Genomic DNA, 20,529 nt, shown 5'->3' on the forward strand with positions numbered 1-20,529 from the left:
GGCATTACACATCGGCTACTCATTAACTGAGTCCATGGTCAGATTGCTGAACACCCCCCTAAACCTCGGTTTTCTTACCTGTAAAATGGGGATAATATCCATACGCCCTTGTAAGGCTGCTCTGAGGATTAACCAACACATCACATGCAAAGGGCCAGTATATACTAGGTACTCAATGGGACACAACCGCAAGAGCTTACAATCCAGCTCAACATAACACAAATATGCTCCACTCATACACTGGCTGGTGGGGACATGAATATTTAGTATTTGTCTTTAAATTGTACCTATCTGTACACTTTTTGTATTTGTACGCACTTTTGGATATATTATTTCACAGAGTAAAAAAAAAAGATAATTTTTGATATGTGGTCATTAGGCGGCTGATGGAGAGAAAAGAGACTTCCTTCACTGTCTACCCTTTTGAATTTTGTGTCATAGGCCTGTATTATCTAGTCTAAAAAGTATTGTGTGCTGGGGTAACCAAAAAAGGTTTCCTCTTTTCAAATCTGCTATTCTGACTACCAAAATCAAACTTCATATCACCAAAAGAAATTCTCCATTATTGGCATTTTCTGTTTGCTTTCCTTGCTATAGCTAAGTGCTCCATTTATCGAACTTTGTCCAAACATGAATTTCAGCAAGAAGCTTTTTGCAGACCTCTTTGTTGGAGTGTATATTTAAGGTGACCTCCTTGGAAGACAACGTGGCAATGCCCATAAAAACTCATAATGTGTCTATCCTTTGGCCCACTTCAGGCAAATTATCTACAGAAAGACACAGGTAGGCAAAGAATATTCATGGTAGTACTGCCTGAAATTAAAAAAAGAAAAGAAGAAGACATTCCTTCTCAGCCTTTTGGCTAAGATCAAGTGTAGAAAAAGAAGAAGAAATAAATAAAAGGAGAAAACCCCTATATTGGAAATGTCATCAATTGGGGCAAGGAGAAATGATGATGCCTCCATATTTGAAATATGTCATAATCTCTTATTTAAGAAATACCCTGACAATTATTAAAAAGAGTGAGTTTGTCTACCTGTACAGCTATGAAACAATCTCCAAGAAAAGAGCAATGTGTATTAAAAACTTCTGGAAAGTCATCTTTAAAAATTAAATGGTAGAACAGGAGTGGCACAGGGATATGAGGAAAGAGGCTTACTTTGTTTTTCTGTCATTTTTTCCCCCCTCTCATATTATTTTTTTAGCTAAGAAAGTAAGTAAAAATAAAATAAAGGAGACACAGTTTGATGTATGAAGGAGACAATCCCACAAGACAGCATTCGACTCACTAGAGGTAGTGGGCACTTTATTCTTTCTCCTCCTGCCCCACTCCAAATTTATCCCAATCTGCATTTTCCCCAATCCAGTCAATCCTTCCCTTTAGGCTCCAAACAAAGACACCATTGTTTCCTCTTCTTCAATCAAGATGGGATTTGTTTGCCTTCAGTCCCTCTCAACGTGGCTGATGGAAGATAAGGCCAGAAGGCAACCCAGGGGCAGATGCTGTGGTTTTGGTCAGTGCCCCCTCCCTACTTCCCTGACCTCAAATCTGAATTTCTCAGCTTCTCTCGATGGAACTCAGAAGCTTCCACAGGAATGGCAAGCATCTTAATTAAACTGATTCCTTTATATAAGTCAGAGTTGTGAAGACTGAGCTGGGGACCCTCCAGATATGTGTGTGCCTTTTCAACTGTTTGTTGTGGCTTACATTTTCTTCTCTGTTACTTTTATATTGGCTGAAGTCTTTTACAGAATAAGTAGTCATTTTACAAATGAGAAAAATAAAATCCTTTCAATAAAAGCTGTACTTGTCTGATGAGGCTGGCACATCTGGTCATACCAGTAAATGCTGCCCTCAGTAAATGTGATTCTGAGTTTCCAACATGCTCCCAGGTGCTGCGAATGCTGCTGGTGCACGGACTGCACTTTGAGTATCGAGGCTGTAGACACTGAGTGCAGAGTCTGGCACATGTGAGTGTTGGTTATTTTTCACTCTGAAATACGGATCTTCCCTGACCAAAATCAAATCATTGCCTCAACAGATGGCCACTCTTAGGATGCATCCCAGCTGGTTCAACACTTAAATCCAAAAGAAAATTCTCTAAAAACAGGCCCATGATGTTCTTCACGGGCTGTGAACTGAATATACATTGGTTTCTTTAAAGCTCATGCCCCCCACTCCCATTTGGACCTGAGGTGGATCAACAGTCATAATTTCCCACCTTGGCCTCCAAGGTCCTGTCAACCTCACTTAAACAGAACAAGTACCTCCATTATGCATGTAGTAGATGCTGTTGGTCCTCTGTCCAGACCCAGTTTCTGAGCCAGCGCATTGTTCCCCAGCTGTCATGTGTATTGGCAGCTAACCACTCCCGGTTGCCCCCTTCTCCAAGGAATGGGCACCGAGGAATTGAACTCTCTGCCTAGGAGAGAGGCAGCCTTCAGCCAATATCTGACTGACATGGCACAGAAATATCCCCCGCTTGCGTTTAGCCAGGAAAAGGCTGTGGTGCCATCCACACTCCAGAGCCCTGTGGGATCAGGCCAGGGCTGGACTCCAGCTGAGGGCACACCCTGCTCAGCTCCCTCCTCTACCCTCTTGCTCCCCCTGCCTTACAGGTTTCTCCTGAGAGCCCTCCCTCAACAAATCATTTTATAAGAATCATCATCTTGGAATCTACTTCTAGGGAACCTGCCCTAAGACAATTTGGATCGAAAATAGATGCTTGCTTGCTAAAATAGTTTCACAAAATGCTGTTTTTTGTGGGTTTTTTTCTGCACTAGCTTCTGTCTTCCAATCTTGAATCAGACATCATGCACCTGACATGACATCCCTCTCCTCATCTCACACACAGTGCTCTGATTTACTCTCTTCTTGGTAAAGTCATATCCAAAAAAGACATCTTAATCTTTTCTTTCATCTGCTTGGATATTAAGGCAAGACATTTTCAGGCTCTGGTTTCCCTGGATCTTTTCCAAGATGCTTCCTTGTGTTTTGAGTCTTTCCTTGGGTGCCCTGTCCTTTCAGTAGTTGCAGGGGACAGGAGGAGACATGAGGGAGAGGGGGGTGAATCCTGATTCTCTATCCCATTGTCTTTGCCCACCTCACCAATATTGTAGCTACAATCTCAGAAAGGTCCTGGGATCCAAGAGAAGTCTTTAAATTAGTCACGGGCTGGTCTAAGCGGACTGTGAGCAAACATACCCTTCACTCAACTGTCTAAATGTATTTGTGTTAACACTGTCCATATCTTTGCTTCTGGTCTAAATACAACATTTACTGAATAGTCAATAACAAAAATCCAACGTTCATGTCTCAATCAAAGGCAAGACTGAATTCACAGAATTCTGGTGAGATCTTTTGGAAAGAGTGAGGTTGTTCACACGAACTTCAAAAATATCTGAAAACCCCAAATTTTTGCCCTATTTACTGGTTATCCCGTTGGCACAGAGCTCAAGAGATAGCAAGTCAGGTGTCTCACATCAGGAGGCCAGGCCTGCTCCCCCTGACCCGCTAGCACAGCAGTATCCCCAGAGCTGGCCCTCCTTTTTCAGTTTGCTACCAGCTACTTTGTCAGTAAGCCCCTGGCTCCTTTTTCTGGTTCATTATTATTTCGAGGCATATTTCCATTAGAAAATAAACCAGCACAGGGAAAACAGGGTCAAGACATTTCTATAATCCTATTTGTTGATCACTTTAAGAGTCAAGATTATGATTAAAACATTTTTAATGGTTTTCTGTAGATGATCTGAGTGTGTCCAATAGAAATTAAAATGCAAACCATTTTGAACCACTTTGGAATTTTAAAATGCCTAGTAGCCTCATTAAAATAAGTAAAAAACAGGTGAAATTAATTTTAATGATAGATTTTATCTAACCCAATATATTCAAAATATTACCATTTCAACATTAAATCAACATTAAAAATTGAGATATTTTACATTCTTATTTTGAATTAAGTCTTCAAAATCTAGTGTCTGACATTTACAGTATGCCTCATTACAGGGACTCAGCAGCCACACATGGCCAGTGGGTGCTGTAGCGGCCAGTGCAGCTGTAGGTTTTCCCATTCCTAGACGTCTCCTCAATATTACTCTCCCTTCATGGGACCTCAATGATTTCAGCCCTTCCTCTAAAAGTCACTAGAAGTATCACCTTTGAGGAACAGAAGATGGAGGAGCCCAGGAGTCTGGGGGGTGCATGCCATCCCTTTTCTTGCTCAGTCTGTGGGCAAAGGACATTTAGACACCACTGAACCCAGGCTGCAGTGTGCAGTTTGTGCTAGCTCTGAGTTTGCCTTTTTCTCACCTTCTTACAGAGCAAACAGACTTCTATAAACTGAAATGGGGCAGGCTGCTGAAGCCCCAGCCCCAGGGAGAACACTGAATGAGGAAGGCACTAGGGGGCAAAGGAGGCAGAGAAGGGAACTCTGTAGAAGACAGAAGACCATGAACTTCAGGACCAGCCAGTCTGATTCCCAGCTCTACCACCTTTGTTGTTTACCTCCCTGAGCCTGGTCTCCTCATCTGTGAAGCGAGGGTAACAACAGCACTGACTCTCAGGGTTGTTTGGGATGATAAATGCTGAGAGCCTGGCACTAAGGAAAGTGACCTTTTGCAGCTTGCTGCATCTGAGGAAACCATGTAGCCCTCTGTAGTCTCCATTCTCTGCCAAGCCACCCTCCTCACTTGCTAACCCGTCTACTTCCTGAGCAGACACTATCCACCCACAACCCAAACCTCTTCAGCCTACCGCCAGGTCATCTCAGGTAGTTCCTATAAGGCCAGTTGCCACATCTCCTGAGGATGTTCCCCAGTAAACATGAGAGGCCTGTAAGGGGCTGGGGGTGAGGGACTGCCTAGGAGATGAGGGTCCCAGGATGGACTCCCAAGCAAGGAGGGATAGCAGTCGATAGATCAATACCCTAGCTTCCTCAACCTTGGGGCAATTCTGGGGTGCATTCTATATATTTCTTCAGAGGGACCCCAGTGGGATTGAGCCCCAGCTGCCCACAGTGGTAACCTGCTCATTAACTCACTCTTCTCCTTTATCTCCCCACTCCACCCCAACACTGTGCCCCCTAGGATCATCTCCGAAATAAACTGCTTAAACAGTCAGCTAACTCAGAGCCAGAGTTCTTAACTACTCTACCATCAACTCAACTTGCAAACTCTTCCCTGAGCAGCAGTCAGTCCCTAATATTTCCTGGTTAATGCTCCATCAACAGAGAATTAACTCAGGTACTGATGAAGAAGCTCCATCAGTTCAATGTTTACTCCAACTGAAGGTACCAACAGCCAACAGTGCTCCCTGAGTCCTCTTCACTTTGCTTTTTCAAACAGGATGAAAGTAGTGACCGTACAGCCTACCAGACAAGGAAGAGAAGACATAGGCCATGCCCTCAAGGACATCCTCTCACAGAGATGAAAAGCTTGAAAACTCTCCAGGACAACCAATGACAAATGACTGCATGAGTGATCCCCAATTTCCTCTAGCCCTTGGGTCGGTTGTCTATGAACCTAGATTTATAGTCACTTAATGGATCCATTGATAGCCTACCACCTATAAAATCCACCATTACCTCCAGGACCCTCCATTATCCCACAGGACCATCCCCAACCCTGACACTCCCTAAGCATTCTCCCTGACCCAACCTAAGGTTCCAGCCTAGCCTGGAAGTGCCTGGAGGCCAGTTTGACAGAGCTCAAACTTTTACTGATTCATTGTTGTTCGGGACCAGAACAGAAGCCTTATAGCCAGACCCAAAAGAGTACACACTATAGGATTCCATTTCTATCACGTTCAAAACTAGGCAACAGTAATTTATACTGTTAGCAGCTGCAATAGCAGTGCCTCTTGGAAAGAAGGACATAGTGATTTGGAGGGGGCATGAGGGCATAGGCAATGACTTCTAAGGTCTGGAAATATTCTGTTTCTTGGTCGGGGTGCTAGTTATATGGATGTGTGTACTTGACAAAAATGCCTAAATTTGTTGAGTTATGCACCGAGGACTTGTGTACTTTTCTAGATGTATGTTACATTTCAATGAAAAATTACTTTTAGAAAAAGTTTTTAAGAGGGAAAAAAAAACCTTTTAGTATGCCAGTCCACCCTCTGAGGTGGAGGGCACTCTCCTCAGGCCAGGGAGGCAGCTTATGGCCAGTACTCTAAGAACAAGAAGCATAAGGGCTATAAAAGAATTCTGAATTAGAGGATCCGGGAAGGGTCCTGTGGGGTGTTCAGGAGTGGAAAACCCCATCTGGAGGGAGGAGTGGACATTTTCCCATCCCCACCAAAATGCCAGGGGAAACCCTAAACTCTGAAAGGGCTTCCAGGATCAGGAGGACTATACACAGTAAATTCTATGAGGCTGTAGGGAGAGTGGGTAGCAACCAGGATGGGGTTGAGTGAGTTAGGATGGGATAGGTTTACATGAGATGGGATGGGATGGGATGGGATGGGATGGGATGGGATGGGATGGGATAGGATGGGATGGGATGGGATGGGATGGGGACTTGAAGATGGAACCCAGATTGTGAGGGACTCGAAGCTCATCAAGACAAGTTTAGATTTCCTCCCATCCACAGTTGGAGACTTTTTAGCAGGGAAGTAGCATCCTTAGAATTCTCCTCAACGGATCTCTCTGACAAAGGTGTGGACTGTGGACCTCAAGAAGACTGGAGGCCAGATGTTTCTAAGATAAAACTAATGATGCTGCGACCAATTAAAAGGGCTGGGAGAGAGGCTCATGAGCACCCCCAGGATTCTCTGTGAAATGAGCTGGGAGGACTCAGATCCACACATCATGAGAGAAACTGAAGGAGGCCCAAGGAAAGGAAGATGCTTTCCTGCCAGCCTCAAGTAGGAGGCTCAGTCATCTCTAAGTAAGTGAAACACTTTCTTCTTTTTGAGATCTCAGGAAGAACATGATGCTATTTGGACACAGGCTTACTTCCCAAGAACAGAGCATAAAATACCACCAGTAGGACCACAGGGACCAAAACCCCCAGAGAAGGGGCTGAACTATGAAATCCCGCAGCATTGCGTCAGGCATCACAATTCTCAGAATACCTCCAACCAGGCATTTGTCTTGAGCTGAGCCAGAATGTGTATCATTAGCCCCATCTTACAAGGGGGGAAATAGGCTAAGAGAGGGGGCTTGCCTGGTCCAAGGTGACACAGCTGGCAGATGGCACAGCCAGGAGGTGAACCCAGATGGGCTGGCTCTAAATGCGCCATCCTGTGATCTTTCCAGAAATATGACACTGCTCCATGTTCCCGACTTGGTTCTTTGGTGGGAAAGAAACAGGAACTCTTGGCCAGAAAAATAAAACCAAAAGCTAAGCACATGCCCCTTCCTCACCTGTATGCGTGCGGACATGCCTCTTCAAGTCGAAGGTGTCGTTGAAGCCCTTGCCACAGAAGGTGCACAGGTGCCTCTTAACCTGGTTGTGGCACTTGAGGTGCCGGTTGAGCATACGCTGTAGGCGGAAGCCCTTGCCACACAGGTCACAGCTGTGAACCGCCGAGTCACTGCATGTCCCTGTAGTGAACTAGGACACAGAGAGAGGCTGTGAGGACCCCAGTGCAGGCAGGCACATCCTGGCGGTTACTCCAGGATCCCACCTCCCTGTGTCTCTAGGACTGACCTGGCTGGGGCTTCTGCCTCCTAAAAATTCCAAGCAGGTTTTGGCTTTGGGGAAGATGGAACAACTGGCAGGTCCTCCCAACATTTATTCTCCCCTTCTTCCTTAGAATAGACCTCACACCCCAACTCTGCCATGTGTTCCCCAAAGGGGTAGGACCTGGCACTTGGCCCTGAGGGAGACCCAGTTGTGTACTCCTATCACTAGAAGAGGTCATGGTCTCCTCCTTGTCCGACAGTCCCCATTCTGGTCTTGCCTCCCTTGAAGAGATGTGAAAAAACTAAATATGGCCCAAATCTTGGCAATTGAATACTTTGAGCTTCTTAAGGCCAAGTTTACACAGAATAAAGATAGGGAGGGGCTAATAAAATAGAACATAGACAACTGACCCTGGTAATTCTGATTAAAAACATGTAGAAAGCTAGATCTTTTGAAAATCCTGCAGCATGTGCCTGAGGACTCGCCAACTACAGTTCAAACCTGAACTCTTGCTTATTTTAATGCTTTTGGTAAATTCCTATTTTTGAAATGCTATGCATGTAATATAGATACCTTCTAATATAGGCCAGGATGAAAAAAAATCTCAAATCATTGGCATTATTCTGTTGGAAAAGAATAGTCTTGAAGGGCAGAGGGAAGAGAGATTAGTAAATATTTAAGGGAGTGCAGGGCTAATGGATCATCTGACTAAGATACAGAAAGCTTTTTAACACAGGGGAGAAACAGAGAATGGGGGAGGGGATGGAGACTGAGAGAACCCCATTGCCAGGGTAGGTTTCCTCTGGTTTTCTTGCAGCAAAAATAGAAGTTCTCCAAGTATGCCTCAGCAAAGGCAATTTTTCCATTTCTTCACCTTCATATACATTTCTTCACCTTCATACACATTCCCATTTCACAGCATGGAAAAGTGAATCAGCACAAAGTGGCTCATTTAGGGAATCCACTGGTGTGTACCTTCCAATCCATGAAGGGCTACTTGCCATTTATATACATCTATGACCAATGCAGCTATCACACATTATATTCGAAGCCTTAAAAGAGCCTTGTTGAAGCAAGAGGTAATGTTAATTAAATGGCAAATGTTCGCGGCTGATGAAGCCAGTTTTTGCCTGAGTAGTTCTTTCCTTAGAAAGGAAGGAATGTTTGTAGGATAAATTCATAAACATGAAATTTATCCCAGAGTGTATTTTACATGTCTTGTGCCTTGAAATGTGATCTGTGATAATGTGATCTGCAAAAGACTGAAACTATTCTATATGTCCGTCAATAGCAACTTGTTTAACAAAATAGAATGATTTAATCAAAGCATCTGGAAAAAGGAAAGAGTATCAATTGCCAGCCACATGACTGAGTCCTCTTGGATGTGCAGCCCAGTCAAACCCCCAGAAAAGTCCAGTCCCAGCTGTCTTCTGATTGCAATAGCAAGAGAAGCGCCAGGGAAGACGCACGCCACTAAGCCCAGTCATTCCACAGAACTAGGAGACATAATAATACATTATTTTAAGGTACTAAATTTGGGGCTATTTGTGAAGAAGCAAGAGATGAACTGGAACAGTGACAGGTGTGTCACCTCCTCTCCAGAACACCAGACCTGCCATATTTCTGAACATTTTCTCCCATGAGGGCTGCATAAGACAAGATACGTCTGATTCCTGGAATGACGTCCCATGAGCCAGAGAACCAGCAATCCCTCCCAGGTCACATCTCTGCTCACTAGGCCATCTTTACTATGTTTACACAGGTTTATGTCTAACACTCTACCTCCTAAAAGTTCAAAATAAGAGTTAACTGATTTTACCTGGTTACTCTACTCTGTAAGTAATAGACCAAAACTAGTTATACCTTAGACATCTTAGTTACAAAATGAGTGGAGTGGGGAAACACAAATGCTGAGGATCAAATGAAAACCTAGACCTGGTTAGCTGTGTGATGTCATGTAATATCCCTGGGCCACAAGTTCCCACATGTAAAAATAATAAAATAGCATTAGATGAGCTCTTCAGCAGAATATGAAACTAAGAGCAGAGTGTTTTCCAACATCTAAGTTCAAATCCTGCTCCACTACTTATGGACTGTGGGACATAGACAAGTTACTCAACTTTTCTAAGCTTTAATTTAATCACCTGTAAAATATAGATAATAATGATATTTCCTCTTCGGATTATTATGAATTAAATAAGAAAAGCTAGGGGGCGGCCAGTCAGCTCAGTTGGTTAGAGCACGGTGCTTTTAACAACGAGGTTGCCCGTTCGATCCCCACATGGGCTACTGTGAGCTATGCCCTCCACAACTGGATTGAAACAACTACTTGACTTGAAGCTGATGGGTCCTGGAAAAACACACTTAAATAAATAAAAGTTTTTTAAAAATAAAATAAGAAAAGCTACTTAAAAAGAAGCTGGTGCTCGATAAGTCCTAACTAACTGTTATAGTTAGATCAGCTCCAAAACTCTGTGATCCTAAATAAAAGATAGTTGGTCAAAACCCTTGTTTATCCCTTTGGCTTTTGAATTTTTCTCTCTGCTGAAAGGAAAATGGGACTAACTTTCAGTGTGAGCCACAAGTCCCCAGTCCTTCATCCAACGCTCTGTAATCCAAAAAGTTCTGAAAACCAACTTTCTCTCCCATCTCCCTTAGCAATAAAACCTGACCCAAGCAGAAGTGGAACTATGCACAGACTTTATCTGTTTTGTCTCAATATTCACGTGTTTTGGTACGGAAATTATTAATGTGTTTAATGACAGGGTACTGCTCCAGACCTGCCAGGAGTGATATTTACACTGTGCTATCTTCTGAAAAAACTTGATAGTTTCACCCTTAATCCAAAATTAACACTTTGCAAAAGGCTTATTAATTGAAGTGGGGAAGCTACCATGGAGGGTGGGAGATGACATCAGTCTGGAGATTAATTCAGGGCAAGAAAAATGAAGAAAGAACAAGCAATTCTCCAACCCTCATGGCTTGGCGCTATCTTACTTGCTGTCCTGTTTTCTGCAGGATCTCAGCTTTCATTTTAAAAAACACACAAAGTTCCCCTCTAGTTCTAAACAACAGGCCTCTGCAGCAGAAACAAACCAATCATTGTATCAGTGCTGCTGAAAACTTTAGGAGCGTCTGGGGAGGTAGAGACTTCAGCTGTCCCTCTGGCCAACTTCAAAGCTAGCTAAGGTCACTGACCTGTCAAACTTCTAAAGTAAAAATTTTTTAATCCTTTATTTTTTGTTGATGTTTCCACCAGACAAGTTCATTAAATTAATGGTCCTATTTCCTGTGGGATGGTACTATGAATCCAGGAAACCTTCTGATGGCCATTTGGACAAGATTTCCACAGACACGTTTGCTAAGCTTGAGTGCTCAAAACATGCTAAGCATATTTCCCCAAATCCTTTGAGATAAAAATTCCTCTCCTGGTCCCATGTACCATTTCCTTAGGCTTCACAACTCTGCAATATGGCAGAATGGAGAACCTTCTCAAATGCAAAGATGATGAAGGGAATATATTCTTATAACCCAGAAAAAACTGAGGCTCAAAGAGCTGTAAACTATCCGTGGCCACATGACTTGTAGGTGCCCACACTGAGATTTTGAATGTGGCCTGTCTGCAAAACTTGTGTCTACAGTTCCCCCTAACAGGTCTACAAGTCTAGGCATGATGTGGGGAGAGGGAGAAAAGGACCCTGTTGTTTGTCTCATATCATGGAGAGAAATAGCTTCGGATTCCTTTACGGCAGACTGTCTATGCTAATAGCTAAAGAGTCAAAGATACCTCCCCCACAATGGAATACAGCAGCATTAAAAGAATAAAGATCTTTGGGTTGGGCTTTGCCACTAACAACTATGAGGAATTTAACAAAACCTCTCTGGGCTTTACCTTTTTCCCCTTGAAAACGAAGAGATTGGATCAGATAAGCTTTAAAGGTCCTTGTAGTAGATCCTATGGATAGACACTCAGTCTCTATTTCTACTCCTTCTGATAAGCAATCCTGTACTACAGAAGCCAGGAAGTTAGAAACTACACTTCCCAGACTCCCTTGCAGCTTTGGTTTTAAGATACAGCTCAGTAGGCACTTGGGTTCCACCAATTACATTAACTACCAGAAGATTTGAATTTGAACCTGGATTAATTGAACAGAGGCAGGCACATGGCAATTGTTTTACACTCTGCATTAGCAGAAGCATTATGATGCAGGAACAGGCAGCCAGCCATAAAGGCAGTAGCTACAGCTCCCTAGATGGCCTCGTTCTGCAGTGTGGCTCTCAGAGTCATTCCTGAGAGCTCAGCTTGCTCTTTCTTTAGTTCATTTAGCACCCTATAATTAACCATTCTCTGCTTAAGCTAGCTATAGTGGATTCTGTTGTCCATAACTAAACCCATGCAGTCCCTTCAATAATAAAAACCACTTCACCTATATTCAAATTAAAAGCTCATGCAGTTAATGCTTACACTGTTCTCCTATCCCTCCTATTCCCCTTTTAAATTAATTTAAACTTTTTTGAGCATCTGTTCCAAGCATTCTCTAAGATCTCCCTTTTCTTCTTGCTTCCTGTTTTCCTCCAAATGCTGTCATTTACGTCTAGGGACTGTTGACCCCTTCCCTGCCTGTATTTCTGTCCTGTGTTGACTTATGTCCTACTATGAGTCAGGCATTACTGCACCAGGTGCTGGAAATACAAGCCCAGTAGGGGCTTGTTCTTTGCCTACGGTGGATCGAGAACCAAGAAGAAGAATCTGGTCAGCTAAACGTGCAGCCAGGGAGGTGATCAGCAAGTTACAGTGGGAGCAGGGAAAGGGGCATCCAATTCTGTCTTAGGAGACAGAATAGGCAAGGAGTTAGGGACGGAGCTTATGTTCCCTTCCAAATATCAAATGGATGGGTTTTTAGGTTTTTATAAGCTACTTAAATCCATGATTCACAACAATACTTAAAAATAAACAATTGACCATCACTAGAGAATTCTGGCAAACCAACTGATTATTTTGAAGACTCGTAAGTAAAGGGAATCCTATTCTGCCTTTCCTAAATAAACTGTCACACTGAGAAACTGTCGTACTGAGAAACCAAATAGCAGATGAGGGGGAGTGTCTCTCTATAGAAGAATTTCAGCTAATAGATAAGGGACAGAATTAGAATATTACTGTTCTGTAACCCCTAATAACTTAAAATATTTAGACCTTGAGCATCAACGACTGCTAACATCACAAAGAGACAACTAAACATTATGTGCCTCTTGATGGAAATAGACACCCCTCACTGTGACAGAGTTTAGCTGAAATAAAATAAACTTGATCAAGCATCTAGAGCAGTGTTGTCCAACAGAACTTTTTCAATGTTAGAAATGTCCTAATCTATATTGTCCAATACAGCAGCCACTAATCACCCATGGCTACTGAGCACTTGATATATGGGTCATGAGACTGAGGGATTTTTAGTTTTACTTAATTTTACTTAATTTAAATTTAAGTAGTCACATGTGACTGTGGCTACTATTTTGGACAGTGCAGCTGCAGATCCAATCACCATTTAGAGAAAACAGGTGAAAAAGGAACATTAGACACCACAGTGATGCATTCCACAAAATCCAGATTGCTGCAAACTCTACAAAACTCTACAAAAATTAGCCATCTCTTCAACAATTAACTGAAAAAGAGAAAGAGGGAAAATATACAAATTAAAAGAGACTTGAAAGACATATCAATCAATTACAATGTGTAAACATTATGTAGATCTGATTCAGCAAACTGAAAAAAAGTATGAATTTATGAGAAAATTAGCAATGTGAACACCATTTTGTGAATTAATCATGTATTTTGGTTTTATTAGAGCAGTCTAAAATATTTATAATGTCTGAGATTTGCCTCAAAATCATGTCGGGAGATGAGTGGGTAATGGATGGATAGGACCGGCCATGGGTTCACAGTAGCTGGGGCCAAGAGACAGGGACTCTACCTTTGAAAAATCTCCAAATTAAAAAAATGATGGAGGGGCCGGCCCGATGACTCAGGCGGTTGGAGCTCGGCGCTCCTAACTCCGAAGGCTGCCGGCTGGATTCCCACATGGGCCAGTGGGCTCTCAACCACAGGTTGCCAGTTCAACTAGAGTCCCGCAAGGGATGGTAGGCTCCGCCCCCTGCAACTTAGATTGATCACGGCTCCTCGAGCTGAGCTGCCTCCCAGATGGCTGTTGGTTGGAGCGTGGGCTCTCAACCACAAGGTTGCAGGTTCAACTCGAGTCCCACAAGGGATGGTGATCTGCACCCCCTGCAACTAACAAGGGCAACTGGACCTGGAGCTGAGCTGTGCCCTCCACAACTAAGATTGAAAGGACAACAACTTGACTTGGAAAAAAGTCCTGGAAGTACATACTGTTCCCCAATAAAAGTCCTGTAAAAAAAAATGATGGAAAAAGAAAAAGACTATTCCACATTTACACATCTGTCACTTCTGGAAGACTGGGGACTACAGAGCCAGGTAAAAGGCCAAAAATACTTTTGAAGGAATTCTAAACTCAATTCCTTTGAAGAATTCTTGGAAGAGGTTAAAGGAAGAGAAAAGATCGGGAAAGGGGAAGAAGACAAATTCACTTGTTAATCTGTACTTGCACCTGGGTCCCACCAGCCACTCTGAGTCAGGAATGTATACGGTATCAGTCAACTAACTGATTTACTTCAGATGATTAACTTTGTTTCTGATAAGCCTGGGAAGGACAGTGGTGACAGGAGGGGGGATTTCCAGGAGGAAAGGGGTCTCTACTCCACAGCTGCAGACCTGCAAATGTGTCCAGTACAAAAAGGACTAAAAGCAACCTGGAACTGGGCATGAACACTTTCCCAGAGGTACATCATTTCCCCACCCCCATCTATTTTGTAAATTACAGAATCCTTTTGTAACCTGCCCTAAGGCACACAGTCAAAAGACAGCAAGGCTGAGAAAGAACACTTTTCCTAACTGACACCTACTGTAGAACTCCTCTCGGATCCAATCAGGTTGGAAAATCCCTTGTCCCTACTGTAGGCAACATAATATTGGACATCAACAAAACTTGCTATAAGTCATTGTCAACTAACTTCCTATTGAGCAATTTTCATAGGCACAAAATTACTTAACATTTTGCACCCTTATATCTCATTTAATCTACAATCTACGCAATGCTTCTGAGAGGCTGATTCTATTATTTCTCCATTTTACGCATCAGGGAACCGAGGCTCAGAACAAGTCATATATCCCCAACCACAGCTGGTAAGTTGGACCCAACTGAGGTTTTCCTTCTCAAAGATCTTCCAGAGCCCCTCCCTAACCCTCAAGGGAGCATCCCCATTCCTTGGCTTGGCCCCTTTACCCTCTCACCTTGTCCTAGCTACGTTTCCGCTCCTCGCCTTCACTTTCCCTGACCCCAGCAGTTTTCCATCCTCCATCCACCAAAGCTCTGAGTCCTTTCCTTACTCAAGTTTCTGGTTGAGCCCACATCATCCAAAAGCCTGCTTCTCTCCTTCTCCATAGGTCTCAAATCCACACCAAGAAACCTTCCCCTGCTCAGAATTTATTACATCTTTGCTTGTGTCTCTAGTTTAGCATTCCCTTTCCTGTAGTAGAGTTAACAATTATTTGAGTCTCCCCACCAACCCAAACAATTCTAGCTAGAGTTATCAGGCACCTACAATGTTCTTCTCTTAGCTCATTTATCCTCACAACTCTGTATCATCATTGTCCCTATTTTAAAGACAAGAAAACTGAGGTCCAGAAGGATAACAATTTGCCCAAGGTCACACAACTAATTAAGAAGTGCAAAGCTAGAGCCTAGAGGCTTAACCGTTACTGTCAGATTCTGGAACACTAGGGTGGGAGCATTTTTAACTCCTGGCTGCCTGGTACACAGTAGGCACTTCATACTGTTAGATAGCATGTTACCTCTCTGCAGGTCATGTGCCCTTCCTCTGGTCTTAAGAGCCAACTGCCAAGTGTCTTCAAGTCATTGAAACTAAGTCATTAAAATTATGCATCATGTATGAGCCTCATACTTGAATGGCTTTCCACACTTGGTTAGGAAACTAGTTCTTAAAGAGTTCAGCGGGCTTTGCATAGAACTCTAGAGTTACACAATGTGCTAAATCATGGACAATTTGGCCAGTCATTTGAAAATGACCAATATCACGACTGATAATTCTGGAGGCTTAGAGCATCTTAAAACCAAGAGGTGTCCTTATTTGTGGGTGGAAGCTGAGAGGGAGAAGGAACCGGACTGGAGTCCTCCGTAAACAAACAAACAAGCCTCCAGAAACTATGTTAAAGGTTGAGGAGCAAACTCTATACCCCAACCCCCATCCCTGAGGCAGCACATAGGCAGCCAACCTGAAAATAAAATTGGTGTATTCATTCCTTTAAGTCAGGACTCCAACGGCGCTGTTTGCCTGGGGCAGCAAAGAGAGATCTCCTAAAATGTTGGTTAAGGGACTGGATATTTTTTGTCTGCCGCTTTGTCTCGAGGGTAATCTGGACAATTGAGGGGCAAAAAGTCTACAATCCATTCCAAAACAACGTTTCAATTGTCCTTCCAGCCTGGTGATAAATATGCAAGTGGGACATTGTAGAATTTCCTGAAGGGCAGAGCTACCAGCCTCAGGCAAACTGAGCCCTCCCACTTAACCCCATCTGGCCCAGAAAAACCTTAGGCTAGCTGACTTTGACCCTTAGCAGAAAAACCTTAACACTAAGCAGCAAGCCCTAGTCTGCAGAATCCTTTAAAGATGTTTTTCCAAAGGATTCCAGCTCAGGCCTCTAGCCTCAATTCATAACCAAATGCACCCCAGCCAAACCCCAGGAGCCAGGAACTGGGAATATGCATAGGGGAGGGGTGGTCTCTCCCAGGAAAAGTAACGGAGACCTTCCCAATACACTGCAAACGCTAGAGATCCTCCTCCCCAGCCCCCCACCCCAGCCAAGCCCCAGGAGCCAGTACTATGCATAGGGGAGAAATGGTCTCTCCCAGGAAAAGTAACGGAAGCTTTCCCAATCCACAGCAAACGCGAGGGTTCCTCCACCCTATCTTCCTTACCCACTCCTGGGCAATGGGACTGCGAGACCAACCAAGAATTATCACCTACACCGAGGGTCTGGAACCGGCAAAGGGTCACATTATGGCCCATCCGGCTAGGCACTAGGCTCATGTGATTCCTAAAACACCACTCCCTGGCTCCCGCTGTCAATGAGTCCATGGAATGGCATTCCTTAATCTTGGAGGTAGCGTATACCTTTGAGCAGGCAATCATGGAAGAGCAGATGGGCGTCCCGGTAAGATGTCGCCTACAATCTAGAAGACTGGGGTGGGGGTGGGAAGCTGAAACGCGAAGATAGGGGGAACAAACACTCCAACCCACTGGGGGCGGGGCACTGAGGCAATTTGCAATTGAACTCATTTATCCATCATTTTAACTCAAGAAAACTTGAAAGACAGGACAAATTTAAAGTGCCCAGCACAGACCTCGTTTCTAACGGGAACTCCATAATTGGCATTGGGAACAGCTGTTATTGTGAGAAGCCCACTGTGTGCCAAGCTGCAGCCACTGTCTCCGAAAAGCAAGGCAGGGTGTGAAACTTAGAATTCAAATACGCTAAAAACTGCGCCCCAGAGAGTGGAGTTCCGGAGCCTGGGTCCTTCTTTCCCGACCACTGGAACCCCGACGGCCTGGTTTTTCTTTGGCTCTAGCGCACAGAACCGGCTGCTGGAGGGAGGAAGCTGCGCCTGAGCCTTTTAGGCAGTTCCAAAGGCTGCCCGGTGTATTGTGCCCGCAGGGGAAGCCGGCCTCCGCGGCGCAGGCGACTAGCTCCCCAGCCCGCGGGAGGACGCGCGGAGGCGCCCTGGCGGCGGCCCAGGGGCAGGTGCAGGAGCCACGCGGCGGGCGCGCTGGGTGCAACGGTGCCCGGGTGCGCGGGCGGGCGCGGCAGGGAGGGGCGCGGGCCCTGGGAGCCCGACGCCAGGGCGTGGTGCAGGTGGCGGCGGGGCAGAGTCGGAACCGTACCTTGATTTTCGACCTGGCGACCGGGCGCTGCTTCACCGCCAGGTGTCCACCGGGGCTCTCTGCGTCTCCAGGCTCAGAGGTTTCGCGTTCGGGGGCGCGCGGGGACGAATTGCTCTCGGCGCCTCCAGGATCCCCCGCGCTGCTGCTGCTGCCGCCGCCGCTGCTGCTGCCACCGTCGCTGCGGCAGTCCTCGGGGGGATCGCGCAGCAGACGGCCCAGACCCACTGCGGAGGGAGGGGCCGTGCAGGGGCACACAGACACGCGGCGTCAGGCCTGGGTGCCCGCGGCAGTTTGACCTGCGGGCGGTGCCGCCGCCGCCCCGCCCCTGGGCATCTCGCCAAGTGGGCAACGCTGAGGGGGTGGAAGAGCAAGTCCCTGGCTCGGCCTCCCGAGCGAGCTCCGGGTTCTGGGGGCCGCTCCTCGGTCCTGGTCCCCGCGCCCACGAGAACTGAGAGACCCAGCGCGCCAAGTTTCCTCTGCCTGGAATGGAGGTGGAGGAGTCTGTCCTCCACCCATCCAGCCCCAGAGGGGTTGACCGATCCTTGTGCACCCCCCGACGACGTGGGACTGGGAGTAGCCCCTACTGGCTTTCAACCCCTCTTCCTGGGCCACCTCGGCCCGCACTGCAGCCAACGGTCCCGCCGCCGGGCAATTAGAGGCGCTCACTAGGGGGAAGGGGGAGCACGATGTTCTGGGTTTCCCAGCCTCTCACTCTCGGTCCTCCCGCGCCTCAGAGACCTCCCCCTACCCCCATGGAAGAGGGGGCATGGGGTGGGGAGTCCAGCCCCAGCGGATAAGCTAAGGGGATCTGGTCATCCCTGCCCCCACCCTGGGAGTCCCGAGCCCAGGCCCGGCCCCAGCGGCGCGCTCACCTGGGATGTAGGTGTCTGCTCTTTCCTCGTCCGGGAGTTCATCCCAGCTGCGGACTGAGACCCCCGGGCTCCTCCTCTTTACCAGGAAGACTTTGGGCATGGTAGGGCCCCCTCCCTGGACTGCGGCCCCCTCTTCACGGCTGCTCCCCGCTAGAGGCGGCGGCGATGGTTGGGTCCCCGGCTCCTCTGGGTCCCCGGCTCTGGCGGCCAGAGCCCACCCTCCCTCCTAGCCGGCCCTCTCCCTCCGACCCCTGCCGCAGCGTGGCCCTGGCCTCTCCCCCGCACTCCCGACGACTCCAAGCCTCCCGGCTCGGCGACACCTATGCCTTAAATCGCGGGTGAGACCACGCCGAGGAAAAAGTTTCATAAGGTGGAATAGAAAAGGCACCAGGAAACTTGGGAGTGAGCATGCGCCCTGCAACATAACGGTGTCAACAAGCTCGCTACCTGTCCGACCGGTTCCGGCGGCCGGGATTGCCTGTTCCAGCCCTTCCTTAGGCATGAATGTTTGCAAAAGAATTTAACGTCTGATTCTTCCCCCTCTCCTTTTTAAAAGGAAGAACGTTTTTTAATGAACCCCAACCCCATTCCCCATCATAGGCACCTCGTAGCGAACTCTGAGGTAAACCTCAGGTCCGCTTCCCAGGGCATCCCTCCTGACAATCAATTGAGGCCTCCTGAGAGTTAACCCCCCTCACCACCACCACCATTTGTCTCCGACAAGCAAACCAGAAAATGGCTCAGTTCCTTGTGACCTTGTGGATCATTCCCGGGGCTTGTTGAAATCTTGATGGGCGGAAGAGGGAGGCTGTGGGGGGAGATTCCCAGGACTCTAATCTGGTAGAGGCGGAACTTGGGGGTTTAAACTATCCACAACAGTCCCTCCAAATAAACACAGTAATATTAAATTTAAAAATTCACCACCTTTAGAACGCATTCTTATTTTGTACAATACATTTTAAGAGAAAGCAAGTCGGCTTTATTCGCTAAAGCAGGTTCCACCCCAAGGCCTTGCACCCCAAGAGCACCTTCACCCCAAATTAACACACAATGGAAACAAAAGCCAAGTGCATGTTATGCAAACGCAGCTTCGAAACGTATTTATCCTCCCCCACTCCCATTATTGCCTCTCGTAACCGCCCGTTCCCCAAATTCTGAGGCTGGGAAATACCTTTCCCGAAAGCCAGTAAAGTGAAGATGTACTGCATCCCCTAACTGCCCCGAGAGGGGAGGGGCCTGGAGAGCTTTGTATTTATTTTGAGTTTAAGTTTTTTCTATCTACCTTTATACCTGGGGGGGTGGGGTGGGTTGGGAGAGAAGGAAGGAGTGTTGGTAAGAACAGCTGTGCTCGCGTTGGGGGGCGCGCAGCCCTTCCAAGGCCCCGGCTCCGGTGCGCCCAGCAACGCACCGCACTACCTCCACCGCTGCGGTGGGCGCCCCCCTCCAGGGGGTGTTCAGACGTACGCCAGCTCCCGGGTCTGCGGGGGCGCGTCCCTGGCTCCCACAGCTCTGCCCATCCGCCGGACTCACCTGTCTGTAACCTGAGTCGCTGCGCGCCCAGCCCACAGCCCTGGGGAATCAACACAGCGGTTTTCCCCGTCCTCTTCCGCCCTGGAATGGCCCTTGGGGACACAGCAGCCTAGTAACGGATTTCTCGGCTCGACTGGCCTGCTCCCTGCGCACGGAGAGGGGGCGCAGCGCTCCAAGGACTCCCGAGGGAATAGTGGTGGGATTGCCTCCGGGTCTGCCCTCAAGGGGTCGCCCTTTCTGGGCTCATTCCTGTCTGGACTCCAGATTTTCTCAACCAACTGAGAATAAAAAAAGACTTTGATCTTGGTAGCCGGGGCGGGTTCGGGCGTGGGGGACTTGTGAGGGGGGTGGAGAAGGAAGACATTTGTACAGCAGTATAAGGAAACGAGACTTCCTTCTAGTCTATGAGGTTGATGGCTCAGCTTCTAGGAGACTTCTGCGAATGTATTTTTATCTGCCAACAAAC

The 20,529-nt window shown here is 46.6% G+C and overlaps 1 protein-coding gene across 4 annotated transcripts in view; it reads right to left on the reverse strand.

Moving 5' to 3' along the window:
• OVOL2 (ovo like zinc finger 2) overlaps nt 1-20,288 on the reverse strand; it is a 39,153-nt gene extending 18,865 nt beyond the window's left edge. Inside the window, exons 1-3 of one of the 4 annotated variants that reach the window (XM_074317593.1) lie at nt 20,064-20,281; nt 17,662-17,885; nt 7,365-7,554 (exon numbers count right to left, since the gene is read on the reverse strand). In XM_074317593.1, coding sequence (XP_074173694.1) covers nt 7,365-7,479 — 115 coding nt within the window. In that variant the 5' untranslated portion in view covers nt 7,480-7,554; nt 17,662-17,885; nt 20,064-20,281. Of the gene's footprint in view, nt 1-7,364; nt 7,555-16,893; nt 16,957-17,661; nt 17,886-18,533; nt 19,375-20,063 lie in introns of those variants that run through there. The other 3 variants (XM_019710704.2, XM_074317594.1, XM_019710705.2) reach the window with 3 other exon arrangements.
• Nucleotides 20,289-20,529: the final 241 nt, after the last annotated feature.

Source organism: Rhinolophus sinicus, linkage group LG13 (genome assembly GCF_036562045.2).
Source record: "Rhinolophus sinicus isolate RSC01 linkage group LG13, ASM3656204v1, whole genome shotgun sequence".
Lineage (NCBI taxonomy): Eukaryota > Metazoa > Chordata > Mammalia > Chiroptera > Rhinolophidae > Rhinolophus > Rhinolophus sinicus.